The 16251-nt window shown below is 48.9% G+C and overlaps 1 protein-coding gene across 1 annotated transcript; it reads left to right on the top strand.

Annotated features, from left to right (window-relative positions):
* Positions 1–14605: 14605 nt before the first annotated feature.
* Positions 14606–15838, top strand: LOC144168179 (uncharacterized). Its single transcript, XM_077697214.1, has one exon. The coding sequence runs from the start codon at positions 14642–14644 to the stop codon at positions 15836–15838; it is 1197 nt and encodes a 398-aa protein (XP_077553340.1). The 5' UTR covers positions 14606–14641.
* Positions 15839–16251: the final 413 nt, after the last annotated feature.

Genomic DNA, 16251 nt, shown 5'->3' with positions numbered 1-16251 from the left:
AGGTAATCGGTATTCATTAATGGGTGCTGGTTCCGAACGCGTGCCAATGTTTACCTCGAAAAGTAACAGAAAACCCAAGGCCTGTATAGCCTTTTCAATGTAATGATTGGAGCAAACTATACGGATCCATCCGAATGTTGCTACGATGCGAAGCGTACTCAATAATGGGAAAATACGCGTAGTGAGTGCTCGTTTGTCTCCTTTGTCAATGCTAGACTGGATTATGTAACTAGTGGGAGTTTCTTTTCACAGGCATCAATTTATTTGTTTATTTGAACAGAGTCGAGACCCATGGGGATACTGCAGGGGTGGGGTAGATAAGGCATATAGCCAGAACATCGTCGGTGACAAACAGCGAATATGAAAAAGAAAAACTGGGAACAGCGTACACCGAAATCGTTCTACAAAAACACAAGAAAAAACAATTCAAGTTTTGATTATAATGAACACAAATAGTATCGGCAGGGCCGCCTAGATGCGTATTAGGGCGAGGAAATCCATTATTTCTTCGCCTTAGAGTGGGTGGAGTGGGGAAGTAGGTGCTATTCCTATATAACACGTGCCAAAAAAAGGTGTATTTGAACGAGTTGTTGCGAGTTGGTGCAATAGGTTTGATTTGAATTGGCTTCTTCTAGTTGTACGTGGTTCGGCGAAAATTATAAGGTCATTCTGAAGAAGGCGACGGGAGCCATTAATGATGCAGTGCATAAATTTAAGAGCCTCGAGGCGCCTGCGCTCTGAGAGTGGCGCGAAATTCAAAGAGAAGGCGGGGAAAAATAACGGTCATAGCGGCGCAAAATAAATCGTACAGCTTTCTTTTGAATCACCTCAATTTGATTGATTTCCGTTTGCTTGTCAGGGCTCCAGCCTGTTGAGGCATTTTCGTGAAGCAGTGGGGAAAGATACTTGTATAGCATTAATTTAGTGTCTTTGGGAGTGCTGATTAGTGTGCGGTGGAGGCAACGTAGCATTTTTAATGCTTTATTGCAGATGTAATCGATGTGCCATGACCAACACAGGTTCGGGGTAATTGTGATTTAAGTACTTGTATTCTGTGACCATTTGCAGAGTTGTATCGTTATAGACACATAACTGAAATTGGAGGAGTGAGGACTCTTACTGAATGACAGTACAACTGTCTTGCCGAAGTTAATTTGAGCTAAGTTAAGGTATACGGCCCCCTGAAACGTGTTACCATTTTTTTTTTCATCTTAAAGCGGCAAACTGCGCACACGTACGGGACGGAGAAAGTGAAGTGGCAGGACGAGCGCAGGTGTGCGCTTGTAGGCGCCTATCTCAAAAGAAGAGAACCAAATGCAGACAACAACGACATACAAAGCGAGTGGGTATAGCAGCAGCAACAACACCCGCGGGGGAAAAAGTGGCACGCAGTGAGAGACGGCACGCGTCCAGCAGGAAAGCGGCTGCTGGAGCCGATATCGATTACTGGACGCTGGACGGCGAATCAATGTCCGGCCTGCAGTCCGCGCGCAGACATCCCGAGCGCCCAGGGGCACAGGCCGCACAGGCAGCTAGCGGCAGCGGCGTCGCAAAAGAAGGAAAAAAAGTAGAAGCAACTGGCGCAGCGGGCAGCAGCGACCCACGTCCAAATGCAAGGTTCTGAATGTTTGGTTGCTGCTCACCCCAGGGTCCGCCTCCGCAGCGCTATCTTGCTTGCCCACTCCGGCGATAAGCAGCGGCAGGAGACCCGGTAGGCTGGTGCAGGCTGCCGCCGACACGTTACATCCCGAAATGTGGTTTCCACGTCTGTGCACAAGTAAAGTAAACGCGAACTTGCGGTTCGTAGCTCCGATGCTTCAATCGTTCAGATCTGTGGTACCGGTGAGAGTTGAGGAAAATGAAAACATTCGTTCGATGGACTCTCGTTCATAATATGTCCCTATTTCGCGCCTAACCAGAATCTTATTCCTTCCGGACAGCCGCTGTGTCGGTCAGCGGATTTGACTCTGAAGTTATGTCGCTGCAGGCACGTCGGGACTAGCAAGGATTATTTTTTGTTTCTACTTAGTGGTGCATGTAACTCTTAACGAAGAATGGAGGCGGTGCTAGTAATTTACTACCACAGCTTATTTAGCCACTGAGTATTCACTGCAAGCATTAAAAAATGTTCCATTCTAAAAGCTCATCTCCTAATCAGCGTTGCGAGGCGTTTGAAAAAGCATGGTCAACCTCAATAAATTCAACACCAACTCACTGATAAACAGCGAGAGCGGCGATGTTTAATTTGGTCTGCTTTGCTATGTGGGCACCATCGACATGTTCGAGAGCAGGGTTTGTGTTTCGCGCTCGGCGCCAGTGCGCCAAACCGAAGTTGGCGTAGAGCACCCGTCACAAGCCGGAATGGAACCTGGTACTGCCCCGGTTGTTCAAGATGCTGGATTGGCCGCCCCAATCGGAAGGTGCCCGGCATATTCGCACCTGGGCGGGTAAGAAAAAATTAGTAGTGGCTTAGCTCTGCTATGCCAGGATATACGTAGCGTGAGCTAAGGTTCAGCAATCCAGTCCAGTCCACTGGTCCAGTCCAATTCCGTCTAATCCAGTCCAGTCCAGTCCAGTCCAGTCCAGTCAAGTCCTGTCCAGTCAGTGCTCCTCGCGCATGCTCAGCACGGCTCTTCACGAGCCACGCGAAACGGCTATGAAGCGGCTCCGGTGCTGCGTCAGACTTGGCTACTGCGCAATTGAGGCGCACACATGGGTATAGTGTATTCTAGTTCACTATAACCTGGGCACGCGCCGGCGGCAGTGCGTCTGGCGGTGCTACGACGCGACACAATCCAACACAATACACTTTAATCCAATCCAATCCAAATCCAATCCAATCCAATCCAAATCCAATCCAATCCAATCCAAGCCAAGCCAAGCCAAGCCAGTGTCTCTCGCGCTTGCGCGTAACGGCCCTTCACGGCACACGCGAAACTTCTCAACCTCGGCCAGTGTAGCTTACGCTGGAAAAGAAAAGCCTTAGGTGATATAATTCGGCACGGCTAGCCAAGTTAATGCACGCGTGCTTTGACGTTATGCCATGTGTGCCGTGAAAACTGTCGACCACGTCAGCAACGAGGGCTAGCTTCTACGCAGCCCATACTGCACAGAACGGAAGAACTTCCAGCTGCACAAGCTGTATTTATAGTTTGTAGCCACGTGGTCTTTAGTCATTATGTCAAACCTGTGATCCCCAACACGCATGCTTTATTCTTTCTTCTTTTATTTTTACTTCACCAGAAGCAGAATGGAGGCATTCAACTTCTCTTATGGGAAAGTATTATACGCCTCAGGAGTCTAAAAGACCGGCGTTGACCATACACACCGGAACTAAAGGGGACAGGCAGAGGCTAGATAAAACGATCTAATCAAATATGTAAATACTATTAATCGATCAACAATTAAAATCAACACATTTCAAGTAGCCATGCAGCCTAGTAAGCCAGAGTCGCTGGCAGGAACCGAATTGCAGTCTCAAAATTTTATGACCGGTATTTTACCTGTTCAGGCGCTCAATTGTTTTTCAACGCCTACCAAGGATGGTGACACGCTAACGTGCTAGGAATGTTTTGAAAAGGAGTACGCTAATTGAAGCCCACAGCAATATTATGACTCGTAGGCCGTTTGCACAGCGTAGTAAAATGTCAGCGTACTCATATTTATGGCTAACGACATAACTTAAAAATCCTGTGCCATCTCCACTAACGTGAAACCTGGGGAGGGGCGAAGCATGCAGTGTATAAATGTATTCTTGGCGCCTTGGCGTTTTTGCCAACGGAGATGAAACCGTTGGGATTAGAGATATATAGGTTTACTGTAAGTGTCTTGTCTTCGAAGCACGAAGATTTCTAGCGCGAGGCGTAAACGAGTGCCCCGTTGTTTTAGTACCGTGACTGCATGAGACGACGATTTTGACGATGGCAGGAGACGCCAACAGTCCCAGCTGCTAAAGGGCTTCGCCCATAAAACACAAGAAAACAGACTCACACGCGACACGGACACCCACAATCAGGCGAAACACTCTCACGATCAAGAATGTCAAGTCCAGTGCCATGAAGAAATGTGACAGCCGTAAATGCGAGCGGTTATTTTTACCGGCCGGCATGCCCGCTTGCCGGCGTGCTTGCGTTTCTGCAGGTCGTAACGGTTATTCGTGAATAACAACACTGTCTGAGGGCAAATCCGAGGCCTCCAAAAGGGTTTCCAGACGAAGCCCGGGAACTCCAATGTATTTCAGTGGCTCGGCAGGTATGAGCAACAGGTCTCAGTAATTAGTATAGAGGAGGTTCCAGAGGTGTTTCAACGGCGACGCTGTCGCCGCCGCTGTGCCGAGATCGGAAAAGGCAATGAAAACACCCAAAGAAAGGGCGTGTACTTGTATACATTGCTAAAAGCACTACATCACTTTTCACCTGGCTAACAGGAGGGACACAAATAACTCAAAATTGAACGCGCCGCTGAAAAGAAGTGTACGAACTTGTCGGCCCGTCAATTAACTCGTTCGCTTCAAAGCAACCCGCTTTCATTTGGGAAATCATTAGCCTTCCGCTGGGGTATGGTGTAGCCACGCAGACTTCTGTATCTCAAAGACCAATCGGGATATTCCATCACTTTTCTTCCCCATAAACTTTAATTATTTCTTGCAGTCGATTTTGACGCGTAGTCGTCTCACTTCTAGTTTTCCATCTCGGTAAAAAAACAAGAATACTGCAAAACCATGGCTTAACGATTGATGTATTTTTTTCTTTAAAGTACCCAAATAGCACTGTTTTATCGAATCGCACTCTGGGCAACAGCAGTCCGTCACATGGACAATCTCGGCTTCTCGGTCACTGGCTTCCCTCCTGCCGCGCCAGTTGGGGGACGTCAAAAACAGAAGCGACGTCAGCGCCAGCAGGACAGCCGTGAGTGGGGGACCGGTTGAGCCGACCTGTTGAGCAGGCCAGCCGGGGGCCGGCGCCCTCGAACACCGAGCCAATCGTTCGCACCCACGATGATGGCGAAAGAGGCGCCGTGTCTCGGCCGGTAATTGACTCCACCGTAGCGCCCCCTGCCGAGTGGAAGTGGTCGAGGACGACAGCCGGAAACGACGTGCGGAAGGATCCCCACTCCCAGCCGCGGAAACCACGGAAGTTACACGCAGAGAGACTGCGTTGTTTTCGCTTTCGCAGTGGCATTAAGTACATATAGGTGGGACAAGTTACGACCGCGTACACAAGTGCTCGCCGAATGGTGGTCGGGAGAGCGGAAGGGTTCAGGACGCGCCAGTGGCGCGTACGGGGGAATTAGTATCGCCATTCCGCAGAAGAACCCCCACCCTCCTCGTAGATGGGCTCGTAAGGACGGCCAGAACAGTGTTCCGGGACCGCGGGAAGGAAGGAGCCAATGGGCCGTGCAGGGTTTATGGCACGGTTATCCCAAACGACCTCGACGGAGTGCCCGGGCCCTTGCGAGCGAGCGCCCTCGGTTTCCTGCTGTGAAGAGACCACAGCGTGCGGGGGATCGTGGAACCGCATTAATTTTGGTGAAGCGGAGTCATATGCGACTTCCGTATCGTTCTCGGCCGTATAGGGACGGGAGTAGCAGACTGACAGTGCGTACTATTCGAATATAAAAATAATTTTTGCACTGAGAATATCTCTCACACTCTCAATAATATGCATCATCTTCCACATACGTATATCTCTGCTTATTGTTCTCCTTTTGTTAGCTGCTGCAACTGTATACAGGATGCCCCAGTTAAGTTTAGTTAATTATTAAAATGCGAATTTCGAAGGTACGTTGCGCTTGCTGTGAACACAAAGACTTGCACGAGAAAAAAAAAAAACGTAGACTTTCTCGTGCAAGTCTTTGTGTTCACAGCAAGCGTCACGTACGTTCAAAATCATGTTACACCAACTAGCCCGACATCAAGCTTTACTGAATTAAAATGCGAAAATCAGATGTTGTGACAATGGGGTTCTCGTACATCATTTAACACGTTATTACATAATAATTAGCCATATGGGATTAGCTTTAAATCAGTGGGCTTAGCCTAGGACTGCTGCAAAGTTGCGGTGGGAGTCACGCTTATATAACGGGCGGCTTCCGGTGTAATAGGCCAGTGCCTATTTTGTGCGCGCTGTATGACGTCATATCGTTGTATCAGGTGTTCCATTTAACGGTCACCCGAATTCGGGATACTTTCTTGAAAAGATTTAAAAATCCTGAACACTTGTAAAATTTGCGCGGAAGCTGCTTCCTTGTTGCTTCATTTGAACCCTTACAAAATTTACGACGCTGTAATAGCAAAAAGAAACCTTATTTGCGTGTGTGTGTGTGTGTGTGTGTGTGTGTGTGTGTGTGTGTGTGTGTGTGTGTGTGTGTGTGTGTGTGTGTGTGTGTGTGTGTGTGTGTGTGTGTGTGTGTGTGTGTGTGTGTGTGTGTGTGTGTGTGTGTGTGTGTGTGTGTGTGTGTGTGTGTGTGTGTGTGTGTGTGTGCGCGCGTGCGCGTGCGCGTGCGCGTGCGCGTGCGTGCGTGCGTGCGTGCGTGCGTGCGTGATCAACCTTGCTTTCCAAAGTCTGCTTTCTAAAGCTGACCTTAGCTTGTAAGGAGTGCCTTATTGAATCGTTAATTTAGACCACCTGTGATTCCTAAACGTGCGCTGGAAGTTAAATCCGGTGTGAACGCGTAGGCACCGAACGTGCCGCGTTCTGCGAGTGCGCTCGAGTGTGCGCAGCTCGTGTCGATATTGCCGCACAAGCGCAGTCATCAGGAAACCTTTGACACATTCTCAGTGGGTCGACCCGATAAAAGCAGCCGCCTGTGATGATGCACGAGGCGGCGTGCTCTAAGCTGTCTCATAAGTCGAGGGTTTTTCCGCCCATTTTCAAAGCTTCCCGCCGACGCAGCTACATTACTGATATTGACTGGCATATGGGCAGTCTCCGCTGATAGATTTATTTCTCCCGGTCTATCTCTGTGTGTGTGTGTGTCACGTGACCTTTGTTTTATAAATTCTCTTTTCTCTCTGGCTCTATCTTTCGGCCTCCACGTATATTTCTCTTTCCCACTCTCGTTGCGTAAGTGATCTATCTACCGGATACGAAACCATTTCTGGAAACAAAAAAAACGTTATAAAAAATAAAAAATAGATATATATAAAGAATTAAAGTAAAACTAATGCTGCGATGGCCCCCGTTCCAGCCCAACTTTTGAGACAGGGCTTCAATTGGAATTGGGGGACTGAAAATGCAGAGCACGGTGTTCACGTTTATATTTTCACATTCACGTTGCATTAATGCAGGATTGTCAGTTGCCAGTTTTTTCATTGCAGGATTGTCATTGCGAGTTTTTAGCGGGCAGTTTCGAAAACAGAACACTTCGAATGTTTTGAAAAAAAAAAACACACGTCCTCACTGCGGAACAAGCCAGAGCTCCACGTGCTTTAAAGGGAATCCCAGCTGCTCCGCGACAATTATTTTTGAATGAGAATGAAGTTTCGGCGTGTAATACGCAAGACCTATGCTGTTATCAACTCAACAATACGACAGAATAATTTGTCATAGTGCGTATTACATGCCTCAGCTGAAACCACAAGGCAAGAATACAGGGCACATTAGACTCGATGCTCGGCTGCCGTAAAAATAACAAAAAAAATTAAATAAAAACAAACAAGCAAAAATCTTCCTAGCCTCTCACTCAAATATGGCGATGCGGGTGTGGGGTATCGAGCTGCAACTTGCGCGACAGTTTATGGTTCGACAGATTCTGGTTCACATGACCGCAGGCACTAAAGCCAGACTCACATTGCCGGGGACGCACCCAACGCACACAGCTTCGCTGGACAACCATTTTCGCACGGTGGGATGTCCGCCGAATTATTTAGTTCTCCATTTTGCTTTGTTTCGCTGTTCTTAGAGGCCGCTACCGACCTATTTTATCGCTGGAAGTGAAAGGAATCCGGCCAACAGCCCCGATACGGTCGCTGTGACGTCACACTAACCCGCGAAGAATGGCAGGATTTTGAAAAACTTGAAGCCAATGGGGAATGTTTATGCGCTCGAGTTTCGGTGTCAACGAACCGACATACTGATGATCCTATCGAACTACCCCATATGTCCCTACACTGCGGAGTAAACAACCACGTACGTAGTCCTTACATTACCGTGAGCTTTTGCGCATGAGCTCTACAGCATTAGCAAGTTTACATGTTTTATTTTTTGTGCGTGTTTTGCAAGTTTATTTCATAAAAGGAATAGATGATTGATTGTAAGGTTTAACGCGCCGACGCAACGCAGGCGATGAGGCGCGCCGGAGTGGAAGACTCCGGATTAATCTTGACCACCTGGATATCTTTAGCGTGCACCGAAATCTCGTACACACGGGTGTTTTTGCTTTTAGCCTCCATCAGAAAAGCGGCCGCCGCGGCCGGGAAACGAACCCGCGCAGCGCAACGCCTAATGCTATTTGAAAATCTGTGATGATGTTTATGGATCTATTCGATACTTCCGCTAGTCGGACTGCAAAGAGAATGTCTTCAACTTCCGTTTCTCTGTTCCTATACGCGTATATGAGCCATGCAGTCAACTAGGACAATTATTGCCTCGTACTTTCGTACATTCTGGAGTCGGTGTATGCTGTGGTCTCATGATTTTGGAACTTACCTCAAATGAACTTGATCTTGCCATATCGCCTGTTCTTTCGTAGGTTAGAGGCGAGTTTTATATAGTCGCTGGATCAGTGAATGTCTATCGTAACGTGCTGTCGTTTCTTTTACGACGGCCCGACCTGTTTTTGTTTTCCCAGCCGGTCTCTTGGTGCTAGGAGACTGGTTTTTGTGATTTCTTCAAAAGCGTTATCAACAGACAATTTTAGTGCCTATTCGTCTTTATCATCACCAACATCCTATTTAGGTCGACTGCCGGACGAAGACCTCTCCCATTGACCTTCACCGCTCTTGTCCAGTGCTGGCCGAGTCTATTCTTCGCCTCCTAATGTTATTACTTCATCCCTCCATCGAGCTAATGCCATTCCCCTTCTTCTAGACTCGTCTCGGGCTGTGCATTCTTTTACCCTGGTGGTCCACCGGTTGTCCGTTCGTCTCAAGGTCAAAACTGCGAGGTTAAGGACCGCCTGATATGGTGTCCTGACGATGGTGATTTTTTTGTTATTTTTTTTTTCGGTGCGGCTAAATTTGTGGTACAGTAGGCCCTGCAATATCAGACTCATGATCAGGGGCTGAGTGAGCCTTACCATTTCTTCTTTCTTGCCTGCGCTTCTCTTGGTTATTCGTTTTATAATGTGGCCATTGGTTAAAGATTTCCTCTCTTTTGGCGATCGTAAGTGTGGCGCTGTCGCTTGGCTCTAGAGCCACGCCGAGCATTCCTATGTGACTGTTCTCTGGGAGGACATCAGTGCCAATTTTAGGCTGACTTTTAACTTGGCCGCGTTGCGCCCTCCGCCGTTAGCCGAACGGAGCTTGCAATGCAGACAGAACCACGGTAATATTGAAAGCTAGTTCGCAAATTCATGTGATTGGACCCTATAGACTTGGTTTTTTTCTAGTTCGTTGATGTTGATCAGTGGCTTTCGTGATGCCTGGCGTTAATCCTTTTCCTCCTTGTGACCCACTGTTGGTGCCGGCATCAGTTCCAGTGAAAAACACGCCGGCGTGGCTCAGTGGGTAAAGCGTTGCGCTGCTAATCCCAAGGACGTTGGTTCGATTCCCAGTCGCGGCGGCCGTTTTCATGATAGAAGCAGGAAACTGTTCGACCCGTTCGTCGAGATTCTGGAGCACGTTAAAGATCCTCAGGTGGTCTAAATTATTCCAGAGCCTTCCACTACGACGCGCCTCCTAGCTCAGGCGTAGCGTTGACACGCGAATTACCGGAAATTCATATGCTTTCATCTTCTGGGGAAAAGACGCTTTGGTGTGATGGCGTCAGTAGCGGGCACGGCTGGCGACCATGTCGGTCCAGTATGCTACCATCGTCTGGGCGTTGAACAAACTTCACTGCGCAGGCGCCGCACCTTCTGAAAATGAATGACCACTCGTCGTCTCTGCCTTACCATCGTCGTTCTTTTTAAAGCAAAGCTTTCTAGCTCTACCAGCCAACGGTTCTTTCGTGGCCTGCCGGACAACAAACTCCCAACGTGGTGGAGGCGATGGCGGGGGGGAGGAGGGGGGAGGGTTTCACTCACGGAGCACACTGTAGATGGTGTGGCGAATTTTCCGCGCGTTCCCCGCGGGGAAGTGCCTGCTCGACAGCGGCGGCGTCGGCGGTACGGCTTTGTCGTCTGCTTCAGCGACGGTTGTATTGGGCCTGTTTTGGCGCTGCTTCGCGTGCATTACGCGCTACCTTCGCACGGCTTGATTAACTTGTTCGACAGCACCTCCTGGGTAGCCCGCACCAGTCGGGGTTAATAGACGTTAAGGATTGGTTTGCAGGGCGGGAAAACAAAATGTATAAACCACATACAGACATCTGGCCGATATAGAAAAGCTACCTTTTGCGCACTGCTTGCCACGAATGGGACTCCATTATCTAAATTGGTGAATACCGATTCGGTTGTGTTTTAAGAGGTATTACAAAAGACGACAGTAGCATTTTGTTCTGATGAATTGCGATTATAAAAGTTCCCTCAGCTTTCTCGTAATTCTCAAACTTGCTAACTAGTTTAAATCGGTATAAATAGGAATCACTAAGCTCACATGCCGAATTGTTTCGGTGTCTGCGCTTGTGTCACGCGGTGGTTTAGCCCCGAGCTGGCGCATCAGGATGGCTAGGTTCCGCTGTCTCACCCTTCGAAAGACGCTCCTCTCCGTTTCCTCTCTGCCGACCCACGGCCGGGCTACAGCGATGGCGTCCGCCGGCCGTGGCCAACGCCGCTGCTGCGTTCAAGATGGCACCCCCGCGAATTCCAGGTAACGGCTGGTAGAATCTCTGGCTTCACTCCATGTAGAACCACTAGTGTGAATTCAAGTGACGCCGTATGGGCAGTTGTTGTGATGGTCCTTTAAACCTTTGCTTTCGAACCACTTTCACCGCGTGGATTCGAGACCATTTTTTTCACGCTTTAGTTGCCCCTGCGCCATATTCCAGATTCAGGCCAGCCCTCGAGTGTAGCTGCCTCAGCCGTAGCTTCTGGGTGGCAGCGGGACGTATTTCCACTGATACTTGATGAATACAGCTGTAACGGACGGCTAGCAGCCTTGGAGAAATCGAAAAATGGGCCTAATAACGCTATCGCGTTAAAAATTGGCTGCATATCTGCTCACTTCGCTGCAACTGTCGTCGAAAGACGATAGTCTTCTGCCGCACAGGCGATGTGTATAGCCTTCTCCTCTTTCCCGCCCACCTCTCATTCTCTTGCCTTCCTGTCTCGCTCTTCTCGCAATAAGAACGCTCAAGTCAATTAATTTTAATACGAAAATGTTTCATTCCGAGATACACGAAAATTTCCATGACGTCATATCCGTCACGGAACTGACGCCAGTACAATGAAGCAAGCGGCCTGTAAAGGATGCAGCCCTGCACAAAGGGTCGTCTTGTGGGGAAGCAAGCTTCAGTACTGAAGAGTACGTTATACTTGGAGTTGTTCGTTTTCGGTTTTATATTTTAACATGAAAGTGTTTTATGCCGCGGTACCCCAAGATTTCACTGACGTCATACCCGTCACGGAAACAACACGAGTAAATTTTTGCCGAAGCGACCCCCCAGCAGGACGCAGCTCACCAAGCACACCCACAAGACAGGCGCCGACCCGCAAATCATGCTTAGCTGCAGATTTCACTGCACATTCCGCTTTCGTGTTTTACCGATTCCTATGACAGAGGAATAATCCACAGTATTTTTTCTGTGTGTGGTTGTTCGTGCTCCATCTACTTTAACCTTTCATTACAGTTGGACTTCTTGGAATGCCGCCACGACGTGTAAGGGGGGGGGGGGGAGCGCATTTTGTATTTTGGGGGTAAAAACATCGGTTTCATTGCGTATTTTTATTTGCTATCGCAGAAATCAAGCATTCATGCATGTTTAATTAGAAGAACACTAGAAATACTACTGTTTTCTTAATTTGTTGCCTCAAATTCGTCTAATAGTTTCTTTTTGGCTTAATTATATCGACAAGTATGGAGCATGTTTTCAGGTTTAGTGTGTTGGAAAAGTTTTGTTAGTTAAACTTCTCGGTCAAAAATTTGTTGTAATTTAATTAATTGTCATAGTCGAGGAATAGACAGACAAATTTTCCCGTTTAAGTGGCCCCAAAAAGGGCTCTCGTCTTTAATAGGCGTCTGACCACGTGATTGGTTTCGCTGGGTCGTTCCAATCTCCTAGTTGCTACGGTCGTCGTTGTTGCTGCTGCTGCTGGTTTGGCTGTTTTTGTTGCAGCCATAGAAGAGCGGCGCAAGTAATTTAAGACACGTCTGAAGCTCACAATCAAAGGTTAACTGCCAGCAGCGCCAACGAAGCCTCGCACCGCCCGTGGGACAGAGCCAGAGCCAAGCCGTGTAAACCAAAGCCGTGGCAAACCTTCGACGAGAAAGGTCTGCCTCTTTTCAATTTGTGCTATTCAATATTTCAAACTTCCATTGTTTGGACCGGCATCCACAAAAAGGAGCATGACTTGGTTTCCCGTTTCATCCGAACAGGCATCAGAGAGTACACCATACTTACATTGAAAGGTCATTACTTTTTTAAAAAAGGCGCGTTAATAGCTGCTGTAAAAGAGTTATCTAGTCACCTTGAAGTTCAGCGCGCATACGGCTGACGCAGCTCGGTGTTGTTTATGGTAAAGGTTCTTGCTTAATAAATAATGCTCGTGCCACAAGTGTTCTTTCATTGCATAGTGTGCAGTTGACTGAGGGGAACAATTGGCCTTTGGAATGCGAATGGGCGGTAAATTGATGGACTCGTCACATGCCTCTGTGAACGGTGAAAATGTGAACACTGAGAGGCCTGGAAACAGGCGTCTTACAGTTACCATTTATAAGCGCATTGTTTGGGTATACGCGCGCCGTATTTCCTGACGCGTGCATTTGTGCGCGTGCGTGTTCGGTGAACCCGTAGAAACTATAGATTGATATATTTAGGTGGCGTGTGAGCCTTGTCGGTTCCTCAATAAACTTTTAGCAGGAGAGAGGAACATGATTTACAGTCCTCCACTGCCGGAACATAATGCGAGCATGCGAAGAAACGGCGCTTCGATGGGAGGGGGACGAAACATTCCGTGGTCGTTTGAGACTCAAAGTATCGCGTCATTCAAGGCGCGGGTCCGGGAATTTTATAGCCAGCTAGGGCAATAAATTACAAACTCGAAGAACGTCGCGCAGGTAGACGTCGAGAATTTTTCCCCCGAAATGAATGAAGTCGTTCAGAGCAACCAAAATTTGTCCCCTGCTGATTCACTAAAAAGAATGAAAATACAAAAAAAAAAAGACGACAGGTACTCCAGAAAGCGCATTTCAGTAAAGGGAGGGAAAGAAAGATTGTGAGATGCAAGTTTTTGTCTTGCAGGAATGGTTTGTTCACCGTACATATGTAAGTGCAGTTTACGTAACAATATACGGGATTTAAAAATAAGGAATGCAAGGAGCAGAAACAATTTGCGTGGTACCCGTACCCGCACACCAAGAAAAAGGGACATAAAGTCACAACTGGGCTTCCGTCTATTAGCTTAGAATAAGTAGTTGTCTTTTCCTTCGTACATCGTGCACCTGCCTACAAACCGCATATTGCGCAACGCTAGCCTTTCAAATTTTTGCTTAAAGGGACACTGAAGTGATATATAAACATTGCGGGATTACTAGAGCAAATTGTAGTCCGGAGTCCCCAGGCCATGTTTCGACCACTCTAGGCGCGTTTACGCGATTTTATTTAGTAGAAAAACTAATTCGAAAATGCTGTCCTCCTCTCTTTACGCTCGCCCATTTTCTGTGGCGTTTTCGTGTGACGTCAGGAGGGGATGAGCTGGCAATTGGCTGGCTGCGCTACTGCACGGCTCCCCGGCCTTCAGACAGAGTCAGTCGGCCGAGCGTTTCGTCTGCCGGCCGTCGACGGGTCGTCGCAATTCGTTCGCTTAGTTGAAACAAAGCCAGGACACGTTTGTGAATGGAAGAATGAGCCTTTCTTTACTTGGTTTGTTTGTACACTGTATCTAGCTCCAAGTCAAGGTCGCTTCACACAAGCGCTAGCTGCACAAGCCCACATGCGACGCTTCGCTGACTGGTACGCCAGTAGGAAAATATAAGGCCTCTTGAAGGCGGGAGAAGAGTCAGCGAAGTCAATATAGGTACTAAGGAAATAAAATCAACTGATATTTTTACCGTACAGCGTAAAACTAGGGCGCGGAGAGCACTTTTTTGCGCTGGGCGAACAAGCACAGCGGCACGGAGCAAGAGTGCACAGCGGTCAGCAGCACGACTACGCATCTGCGAACGCTTTTACGTCTACGAAATGCAATTGCTAGACGTGAGCTACTGTGGAAACTCGGGCGACGCTTACTGCACGAGCGTAGTACAACAAATAGTCACCTACGCTGCTTGAAATGCCAAAACTAAATAAAAGTGTAATCCGGTTGTACAATATATACCCTATATTAGCATGGCCAGCGGAGCCAGATTCCACTTCCGGTCACCGCAGCGTGCGGAAGCGGAATCATGAGCTCCGTCGGAGCGGCGTTTGCGGCCCAGTCTCGCCGCGGAAACAGGAATGCTGAAGATGCCCAGGATTACTCTGTTGTTCTGCCTCCCCTGCCAACCGGGTCTGTTGTTTTTAACACCATTTTTCTGCATGGAGACGTAAGGGCTCGACCGTACCGAGTTGAAGACTTTCGAGACGCGTTAGCGCAAGACGCTGTGCTCGCCGACATTGCTGCCCTCGGCACCTACCAGATGAATCATATCTGGGCAGTCACCTTTACGAGCGAAGAAGGGAAGAAGAAAGTGCTCGCGAAGAAAGAAATCACCGTCAAGGGCCACAGGTGCCTGGTAATTGACCCGTGCCAGCAAGACGTCCGCGTCAAGCTTCACTGGGTCCTGCACAATGTTCCCGACGATCAGATAAAGGAAGCGTTCGCGCCGTACGGAACTGTGGTTGAAGTGACGAAAGAAAAGTGGCGTGCGACAGGGTGTGCGAATTTCAGCACCATGACACGCATTGTTGTTCTCCGGCTGAAAGGGGGAGTTGCAAGGGACGATTTGCCGCACCAGCTGCGTATCGGAACCGAGCTCGCTCTCGTCGCCGTGCCGGGAAGACCACCGCTGTGCCTACGGTGTCAAAAGACTGGGCACATTCGGAGGGAGTGTCGCGTTCCCAAGTGCAACGTCTGCCGGCGTTTCGGACATGATGGCGCCAATTGCGTGAAAACGTATGCGGCGGCCACCGGACCCGGAGCAACAGAAGAGCGTTGGAAGCACATAATGGACGAAGCGGAGGCGGAGGAGGTTGTCAAGGGCCTGGATGAGGAACATACACCGATTCCGGCGGACACGGACACACCAGCAGAAGAAGGGGACATTGACGAAGGTAGTGCTATTGAGGGGACGACGGGCACGGAAGAAACAGCGGCAGCTCAGGCGCCGGAGGTGCAACCGCAAGATACCCCGCTGCCAAGTATTGACGACGGCTACCCAAACGACGCCTCCATGGACGCCGAGGACGCCGCCACTCGTGGGAAGGATGGTGCATTCAATGAGCTCGCGGCCAAGCGGCCACGTGAGGACAGTGCTGCGGACGCTGACGCGAAGAACCTGGTGGGTAGTGCCTCGACTGGGCCCACAGCGAGGAAAAAGCGTCCTGAACCGAAGACGAACATTCAAGTCGGAGAGAGGAGGCCGCCAAAGCCCCCCTCGTGACGAGATTTATGTGTGCCCAAGAACGCGGGGCGAACGCCTCATGCCGCACTGACCTACGCTAGCGGACGCACACTCGCGCGTTTGTCATATGTCTGAGGTGAGCGGCATGCGGTCTAGTTTTTCCAAATGGCTGTACGCTTAGAAGCTGCAATTAACGTTGCCACGGTTAATGTGCGAGGCCTGGCAGAGAGACGGAAGCAATGCCAGCTTGGTAGGCTGTTCGCGGACCGAGAACTGGATATAATTGCGGTGCAAGAAACTAAAGTGGAAAGCCAGGAAATGACAGACCGCATGTTGCAACCTTTTAGAGCAAATTTTAATGTGTGTGTCTCGCACGCCGTGGGAAAATCGGCTGGGTGTGCCCTTTTTATCAGGCGATCAGTAGGGATTGTTGAACAGACCGTTGTAGCTGA

Source organism: Haemaphysalis longicornis, unplaced genomic scaffold, assembly GCF_048455015.1.
Source record: "Haemaphysalis longicornis isolate Haplotype H1 unplaced genomic scaffold, Haemaphysalis longicornis Haplotype H1 scaffold_2, whole genome shotgun sequence".
Classification (NCBI taxonomy): Eukaryota; Metazoa; Arthropoda; class Arachnida; order Ixodida; family Ixodidae; genus Haemaphysalis; species Haemaphysalis longicornis.
Note: the sequence above shows the minus strand (reverse complement) of the source record. Positions and strands in the feature narration are given on the sequence as shown.

Coding starts and splice junctions, on each gene's coding strand:
- LOC144168179 (XM_077697214.1), top strand. CDS start 14,642: ATGAGCTCCGTCGGAGCGGCGTTTGCGGCCCAGTCTCGCCGCGGAAAC.